This window comes from Phaethon lepturus, unplaced genomic scaffold (assembly GCF_000687285.1).
Source record: "Phaethon lepturus isolate BGI_N335 unplaced genomic scaffold, ASM68728v1 scaffold12626, whole genome shotgun sequence".
Classification (NCBI taxonomy): domain Eukaryota; kingdom Metazoa; phylum Chordata; class Aves; order Phaethontiformes; family Phaethontidae; genus Phaethon; species Phaethon lepturus.
The window spans coordinates 1-9,443 of record NW_010548342.1 but is presented as its reverse complement, the minus strand read 5'-3'; the positions used below and the strand labels follow the sequence as shown (position 1 = coordinate 9,443).

The 9,443-nt window shown below is 40.0% G+C and overlaps 1 protein-coding gene across 1 annotated transcript in view; it reads left to right on the top strand.

Moving 5' to 3' along the window:
• Positions 1 to 3,345, top strand: part of GCN1L1 (GCN1 general control of amino-acid synthesis 1-like 1 (yeast)) — a gene marked incomplete at its 5' end in the record, with an annotated part of 41,760 nt that extends 38,415 nt beyond the window's left edge. Inside the window, 3 exons of the mRNA XM_010289933.1 lie at positions 229 to 333; positions 1,781 to 1,999; positions 2,615 to 3,345. Of these exons, the coding sequence (XP_010288235.1) occupies positions 229 to 333; positions 1,781 to 1,999; positions 2,615 to 2,740 (450 nt within the window). The remainder of the gene's footprint in view (positions 1 to 228; positions 334 to 1,780; positions 2,000 to 2,614) is intronic.
• Between the last annotated feature and the right edge of the window lie 6,098 nt (positions 3,346 to 9,443).

The following is a 9,443-nucleotide window of genomic DNA, read 5'->3' as shown; positions in this document are numbered from 1 at the left end:
GCCCCTGCCACTTTATTCCACGTGGCTTATAGTCGCATTATGATTTTTTTCATCCTGTTACCCATCCTGTACAATTAACCCAATCTTTTCCTGCTTTGCATGCTACAGTTTTTTGAAAGATATGTTTAGCTGTCTGCAGCAGCTCACCAGTCCACGAAACCATCAGCTTAGTTACAAAGGCTGTTGAATTCCGCTGTAATAATACCAATTTTTGTCTTTATGTTGAAGATTCCCATTGCAGTTAGTGGCATCAGAGGGATGGGCTTTCTTATGAAATACCACATGGAAGGAGAAGGGAACCTGCCTCCAAAACTTTCCAACCTCTTTATTAAGGTAAAACTTTTCATGAGAACTACCTGCCATTGTTCTCATGTGATCTGAATCTTGGTTTCAGGTAACATGGGTGGCTTTCTCTGTCAAATTTCTGTATGGTAACCCAGCGTGAAAACGGAAATCTCAGTTGCCTTATCTTGGGAAGCTCCAAATCCCTTGATCCTTGAAAATGTAGATATGTCTTTTTGTGGCAAAGTACAGATGGAATCACTTTACCAGCCTGCTTTGCAGTTGTGAATACAATACCGCTATCCCTGCTGTAATACAGGGATTTGACTTTTGATCCTCCTGTGGTAAACTTCAGTTTTGATTCTTAATGAATTCATTTTTTCCTTTGCAGTAACAAAGAGCTGGCAGAGAAGGGGGGGGCAAGCTGTCAGTTTTTTTAAGGTTGCTAAAGGTCAAAAGACCTTTGTTAAAAATGCATCAAACACCTCTTACCTGGCTTTGTACTTTTTGACTTCCACTTTTATCTCAGAGCTACTCTCTTCCACAAAAGACTGAGATAAAAGAGAGTATTTAAGTTAACACTTTTTTCAATTCATATCTATTTAAATATTCTACCTCAAAATTCCTTTCTTTCTTGGTCTTTTTTTTTGATGTGGGTTTTTCTTTTGTTTCTTTGATTTTCTCCCCATAAAAGTATTCCTCATGGTAGACAAGATCTGAATTTTTAATATTAGAATGTCTTAGAAAAGACAGGGGAAGATAGTGTTTATTTCATTTTGTCTGTCATCTTTACTGTAAATAACATGTAAATAACAGGTTTTATTTTTTTTTTTTCAATTTACTTGAAAAACTACCAAACATGCAAGTTGACATGATGCAGGCCATTATACTTCAAAGCAGTCTTTTTGTTTGAAATCCTACATTTATATATTAATTTGTATCATAGTATTGTATTAAAATGTAAGTAGCACAATTGTCACAATACTTTTATCACCGCATTTGCAATGCAGTTGACATTCAGGTGTCAGCCTTCATGTTTTAAATGTGTTGAGATTAAATCAAAGATACACAAAGCTCTAAATTTTTTATTTTAAAATTAAATCCACTGTTGAAATGCACCTTATACTCCAACCAGAGACTGACTTGGCTGTTGCTGCTGATCAAGTGTATTTTACAGGGTCGCTGACAATGTTGGCTTTTCCCACACTTAGTGGTCATTGTCATTTGCTGAGACAGTTGAGCGAAGAGAGTGACGCTGTTGTCAACCACATTTTTAGAACTTTTTTTTTAAAAGGTGTCTTATTTTCAAGGTTTGATCTTCTCTGTTACACAGTTTAGTCAAACTTGTTGATAACAAGTTTGTCTCTTGTGTACCCATGAGTTGAAGACTGCTTGCTTCTTATAGTTTAAAATACTTAAATTAGGAAAAAAGATAATTACTGCTTTAAATACCTGTCCTTGGTATATCTGAATCTAAGTCCATCTTTGTCTCCTTCAGTGTCTCCAGAACTCATCCAGTGACATAAAGTTAGTTGCAGAAAAGATGATCTGGTGGGCAAATAAAAACCATCTTCCCTCACTGGATCCTCAGACAATTAAACCAATTCTTAAAGCACTTCTGGACAACACAAAGGACAAAAACACCAGTGTAAGAGCCTACAGCGACCAAGCTATTGTCAATCTTCTGAAGATGAGAGCAAGTGAAGAAGTGCTTGAGGTATGAGACAGAAGAAAACGTAATCATTGGTAGAAGGCTGTGTCACGTTGCCCTGTGTACAGTTAAGCATTGTGCTTGGAGCCTCAGAATGTGCTGGCAGTCTCTCAAGAAGTAGATGGAGTGGGACACTCCTATTTGCATTTAAGCCTTAAGCAGCATTATCATGCTAACTAAGCCTTGAAGAAATAAGCAATACTGATACGGTACAACCTTATGTTGTGCAGTATTACCAAAATCAAGGTATTTAACATACCTCTTACATTTAACGTAGTAGCCTTGCTTTCAGAGTGCCCTAAGCCCTTACTGTGCTGTAGTTAACTTAGCTAGGACTGCTAGTTTATTGCTTTGTCACTCATGTAATCCTACTGCAGCAGCAGTGGTGCTAGAGAGAGCATTTTGGCATGGGCTACTTTGTATATCCATTTCCAGGCCTCTTTTCTAAGTCTTAGCTGCTTTTGGATAGTTCCCATGTCGGGAATCATACGACCAGATGAAGGATTTTGGTATGTTTGAAAGATTTTACATAAATACAGCTTGTGAGGGCACTTACATTTATTCTTATTTTGAATGGTATGTCATAAGGAATTGGTAATTGGTGTTGTCTTCCTTCTGCAGTCGGTTTCCAAGATTCTGGATGCTGCCAGCTTGGAGCTTCTCAACGAAAGCTGCAGGAGATCTCTGAAGAAGCTGGCTGGCCAGGCTGACTCTGATGAACAAATAGACGACACTATACTGACGTGATAATAAAGCTCCAGAAGACAAGAAAACACTGAACCAACCGCTGCATCAGCATTTCAACTCAAACACCTATTTTAAATGTTTTCATTTTTGAAAATGTTAATTTTGATGGGATTTCATGAAAAGGACTCCCAGAGAGTATTTTAGTATCAAATATACCAGAATAGCCTTAATTAGACCCACATTATCTGAAAATTGAAAATTTGGTCCCCTTTTTGAAACAGATATAATGCACAAGAAACAGATATACTAATCAATGCTGGTAAATTGTGGCCATTTGTGAGATGTGGCTAGAGCACATCAGGCTTAAACTCTGGTGACACCTATTTCCTTTCCAGGGTCTGTGCAAAAACTCCAGTACTGGAATTATTGTTGGTCTTTTCCACGGACCCTGTGAAGCAGGAATAGAACTCAGTGAAAGTCAAAGCGTATTGTTTTTGTGTACTGCTAACTTGCTGCTTGTGACGGTTCTGAAGACTGAAAATCCCTGTAAAACAAAGTATTTAAAATAGCCTTAGAAATGACAAATGCGAAAGGGGGATTAAATGCAGTCTGTTTAGAGAAGGAACATTTAATAAAGGCTCTGACTTTGATCCTTCTGGTGTAAACTGTTCTTTTTACAAATTCATTTGTCAACAAACTTATACTGTGATTTACTTTCTGGACTTGCTTTTTCTAGGGCATACAGCTTGTAAAGTGGGTAGCGCTGTAATCTATAAATATATTTTGCAAAACTGAGGCAAGCTAGGTTTTAAAACCAAGCCAGAACTGACATTTAACTAATTACTCGTATTAATTTCCAAAGTATTTTTGACTACAGCCAGCTTTTTAGTTATTCAACTTGTGAAGAGTCCTCTATTTTTATGTCTTCAAAAGTTCCACAAGACGCTTGGCACTTCCAGCTTTTTTTTTTTTTCAATGAGTTGTACTGCACCAAGAAAGCTGTATTTTATTTTACCTGGACACATATACCTCTTTTTAAAAAAATTATTTTAATTTACTAATACCCTTTATGACACTTGGTAGTGAAAATCTTGTTGCAGAACACACATTTTTAGAAGGATAAACAAGCTTTACATTCCATGTAAAGTAATAGTTAAGTGAGCCTTATCTATTTTATGAAACTACACAAGAAGCTGGCTGCACCTGAGAAGCCAGAGCATTAAGATTTGTTGTTTCAAATGGGTGGGTGGCGTGCGTGTGGGAATCTTCCTTGCACATAACTCTGGGTGGCTCAAACCATGACAAAGGGAGGAGAACACAATACTACACATCATAAAATTTGAGAGCATAAAATGTAACCACATGGGAACACACATCTGCTAGAACCAATCTGCCAAGTGGCAGTAGCAGCAAACAGAAAAACACTTTATCTCTACCATACTAAGGCCTCAAACAGCAAGAGGCAATCTCAAGTAGATATTTGGGAGTGCTGTGCTTTCTTCTGGTCAAAAGTACAAGAACCTATCAAAATGTTCTTGATGTTATGTCAGCTCCCAAGCCTGTGGTGTAGGCTCCTGGCAACAGAGATTTGCTGTAGGAGTCGGTGCAATACTGACTTGGGACAAGTCAGCTAATTTACCCCTTACCTAACATAGGCTCAGCTCCAACTGAACCATTCCTAACTGATTTCCATGTAATTGTTTTTTGTAGCATTGTATGGGGGAGACTCCGTAACATCTCTATGCCTTTTATTTACCTATATAAACTTTTCAGTCTGTCAGAGCTTACCTTGTATCTAAAAAAAATAATCTTCCTTGCTGCTGCTTGAGTCCATTGCTGCTTGTTCTGTTCTGACAGACATTGAAAATAGTTCATTTTTGCAGCAGCTGCATCGTCACTTCAGTGTTCTCACCCCTGGATGAAACAAGTTTAGATTTTTTTTAAGTCTTTTTCATGGATTTTCATGTTTTCTAACTTACACTTCTGCCCTCCACATTTGTTCCATTCTGATTCGTATTTGCCTCGTGGTGTCCACTGCTGGACCAGGTCTTCCGGGAAGAATATTACTTTGCAAGCCCTACATAACACACTGCTGTGTTATCCCAACACAAGGTCTGGGTGTTCTTTTTTTGCAACAGCACAGTGGTGTTGACATGTTTAGTTTGTGATCAGCTATTAAGCCAAGCTACACAATTGCTCTTTGGCTCTTTATTTCCAATCTTGTATTTATGCAGTTGGCTGTTTCTACAGAACTGCAGTACTTTCCAGCTGGTTTTACTGAAATTGTATTCTACTAATTTCGTAACATTTCTCTGCATTCTGAAGGTGGATTTTAATTCTGATTTTGCCTTCCAAATAATTACTTGCAAATCTTACACCATCTTAAAACTATGTATTTTGCACTGAATTTGTAATAATCAAAGAGTGAAAACTCAACTAAATGCTCTTGAGGATTTGGCAGTCTCAGGGCACTGGAATTAGTTTCACCCATAATGAATTAGCTGTGTTTTGGGATAAGAGGAAGGGAGTTAAACCATGCAATGTAAAAACTTTTGTGCGCTGAAACCTGTACAAAATTTTATGCCATTCATAAACTACTAAATAGGTGGCAAAATGCTCAGTGGTTGTATTGGAATCACTTCACCATTGCAGATGGGAAAGAAGAAAAAAATTACAAGTTTCTCTGAAGAACGGCTGTTTGAGCTTTTGGTCATGGGTACCTTGGCTTACCTACTTTACATCAGATTCTAATTGATGCTTCACATAAACATGTGAAAGAAAATTACAGTTAAATAGAAGGCTTTTTATTAATTTCTTCATTTTAGTCAGTAAGATCTTTTGTTATTAAGGGTATTTTGATGATTTGTATTTCCACCTTATCACAGAATCACAGAATCATTAAGGTTGGAAAAGACCTTTAAGATCATCAACCCCAACCATCAACCCAATACCACCATGCCCACTAAACCATGTCCCGAAGTGCCACGTCTACACGTTTTTTGAACACTTCCAGTGGTGGTGACTCCACCACCTCCCTGGGCAGCCTGTGCCAATGTTCGATCACTCTCTCAGTAAAGAAATTTTTCCTAATATACAATCTAAACCTCCCCTGGCACAACTTGAGGCCATTTCCTCTCATCCTATTGCTAGTTACTTGGGAGAAGAGACCAACACCCACCACACCACAACCCCCTTTCAGGTAGTTGTAGAGAGTGATAAGGTCTCCCCTCACCCTCCTCTTCTCTAGACTGAACAACCCCAGTTCCCTCAGCCGCTCCTCACCCAGACCACTGTGCTCCAGACCACTGACCAGCTTCGTTGCCCTTCTCTGGACACGCTCCAGCACCTCAACATCCTTCTTGTAGTGAGGGGCCTGAAACTGAACGCAGTATTTGAGGTGCGGCTTCACCAGTGCTGAGTGCAGGGGCACAATCACTTCCCTAGTCCTGCTGGCCACACTATTTCTGATACAGGCCAGGATGCTGTTGGCCTTGGCCACCTGGGCACACTGCCGGCTCATATTCACCCGGCTGTCAACCAGCACCCCAGGTCCTTTTCCGCCGGGCAGCTCTCCAGCCACTCCTCCCCAAGCCTGTAGCGTTGCATGGGGTTGTTGTGACCCAAGTGCAGGACCTGGCACTTGGCCTTGTTAAACCTCATACAGTTGACCTTGGCCCATCGATCCAGCCTGTCCAGATCCCTCTGCAGAGCCTTCCTGCCCTCCAGCAGATCAACACTCCCGCCCACCTTGGTGTTGTCTGCAAACTTGCGGAGGGAAGTTTGTATGTATGTTATGTAGCAGCAAGTGGAGAAACTCATTCATCTTTCCAAACAGCAGCTGAATTTCTGCACTTCGTTTAGTTGTTTCTGAGAGGGAGGAGTGAAAGGTAAGAGCTCACTTGCACTTACTGAGAATATGCTGATTTTTCAATTGCAGCAAAACACCAAATTTGAATTTTGATAGCTACTTTTCACTAAACTATTTATACACTGCAATATAATACATCAGAGATAAAATACCCATAATTTTTGCTACAACATGAGATCTGATAAATGGATTGTGCCAACTTGGAGACTAAAGAATTAATTTTTTTCTTATTTCAAATGTTTTAAAAATACCAGTTGTCAGTAAAAGATAATTTTTCCCCACAACTGACTGTAATAACACCTTTGAACTGTCAAGCAACTGTCTCTCAGTGACAGCTGAACTGTGTGTATTTCAAGATCAAAAAATAATTTATGAGAGATGTTTAAACTTACAAGGCGCTAAAAATGTCAATGGAAAAGAGACAAATGTGAAAGCATAAAATATTCAAATATTTTGATTTTTTTTTAGATGAGTCACAGTTTGTACTGTCCATTTCATTACTTAACATCACACTATCTCACGCTTTTCACATTATGAGGTTTCATGAGCTTAAAAATAAAGGTAATAGGAGTCATTGTCATTCTGTGTTTGAGCTCGTGGTTTGTATGCTGGATTCAAGGGATCTCCCTGCAGCTACTCAGGGTCCTGTTACCCTGATGCTGTATATATACATACCCTGGGCATGTATTGGGTTACATGATGGGCTGCCCCAGTGCTTTACTGGGGTGGGCGACATGTGTGCGGGGGTTGCTTTAGCACTGGGCTAGGTTTGGGCTAGCTGCAAACACTTTTCTAGCAGGGTTTCTGTGAGCATAAGTCTGTTAAATAACACACGCTCATGTCTGGTAACACTCCAGTCTTTCTCCTGCTCTTCACTTAGCTACATCATACATTTGAGGATAACGCAGAATGAGCTACAGGGTGTGGTTTTATGAGTTGCAGAGTGAATGTGAGATGGAGGTCATCCAAGTGGATTTTAGGATGTGTGGGACTTGACAGGGGTGCACTTTGAAGGCTAGAATACTTTTTTGAAGGTTGAGATTAAGGAAGGTTTATAAATAAAACCACAGACATTAGCCATATTGTTGATCAGAAGTATTTAGAAGATGCAATTTCATGTGCTAAAAAAATATAATCTTCAACCCAGACATGCTATTTTAGCCATACATGATTGGTTTGTTTCCAGATGAATTGCATACAAATTGGACAAATATAACTGTAGAACCATAGCACAATATGCAAAAGAATTAGGAAATCAGAACTGGTTAGAGACAATTGCCTTTAAAAATATTGTTATTCCTCTTAACCAAACCTTACTGTGTAAACCCAAAGAGCCTATAGTTTTCAAGTGAAGTTTTTTCCAAGTATAGTTTTCAAGGGCAAAAGCAATGCTGCTAAAAGCTGTCTGTCATTCTCTAAGAAACACTCACAAATCAGGGCACAGTTGTGGCTGGAAGACACTTCTGGATTTCATCTAGTCCAACCCCTGTGCTCAAAGCACGGTCGAATAGAGCAGGTTGCTGGGGGGACTGTCCAGGCGGGTTGGACTCCACAACCTCCCTGGGCAATCTGTGCTAGTGCGTGAACACCCTCACAGCATCACTGACACCCTTTGCAGTGGTGATGTCCCACTGACTTCATTCTTTTACTTGTGCTTGGGTCTTAACAAAAAGATCCTCAAAGTAGGTGCAGCCTTACTCCTTAAACATCTTTAGAGCAACTAACTAGGTTGTAATTATCAAAAGCATTATGGATTGGTATTTTCAGGCTAACTGTCCTTGATTTCTCTGTTGTATTTCCTTTGCCTGTTTATAGGCTCAGTTGACCGTAAAGATCTGTGTTCTTCAGTGCTAATACAGTTCTCTCCATTTGAAAGACAAATGCATGTTAATGAGATATTTGTGCCAATGAATTGTAAACTTATGGTTAAAATTAAAAATATCAACCTAATTGAATAATCAAGTCAATATTTTGGTTTGAATCTATGCTAAACTAAAATTACTTTTAAGATAGATGCAATACCTAGCACGTTGCCTTTTGTTACTGTGTTTTTACATTTATCTATTGAAAAGCCTTAGTTAACTGTGAAACAAAGTCCTAAGTAATTTACATATTCTACACCGGAACACTGCGTTGTTTGATCTCAGGAGTTCAAGGACCAGTAAGAACAAATATTTTTGTACAAAAATAATCAGAGAAAAAACCAGCACTATTCTTCTGCCATCTCTCCACCTAAAAGTGGAAATCACCTAAAAAGTGATCATAGTCTTGCACAGTTTGTGCAGTCAGTATTTGTGTAATTGATGGCAAAATGACTCAGGCTGTTTGTGTGTTGTGAGAGTGCTGTTTCAAACTCCGTGGATTTGGGCTGTAGATGGTGCAGACAGAGTGGCCAATGTGTGTGAGGTCAAGGTCCTTCCTGAGCCATACATAAGCATTTCTGGATTAAAAACCCCAGGAACCTAATTCCAGACTGGCCTGAATTGCCAAGCCTGCATGACACACCTAGGCATTTCATATCACTTTGCTGTGAGTTTTCTCACCTGCAGGTTGGGCCCTGATGGGAACTGTTCTTGTAGTTGTACGACTTGCTGCTTTGGTGCACAGGCATCTTGTTGACGAAGCAAAACATGTTCCTAACCATTTTGCTCTGCTCCTGTGCCTTCCTAGGAGTGGAGCTGACAGTGCCTGAAAGCACCGCAGCTCCCTAACGCCTTTGGTGCATTCCTGAGAGCGGCCTCCCCTTCTGCTACATCTACAGGCCTCACACGAGTGCCTATGGGAGCTGAGGTGGACACACCGCTGCCTGCCGGAGGTGGTCCGGCGGCTGAGCACAAGGGGAAGACGAGCTACCAGTGGAGGGAAAGCAGGCCACGGGCCTCGGTGCGGTGGAAG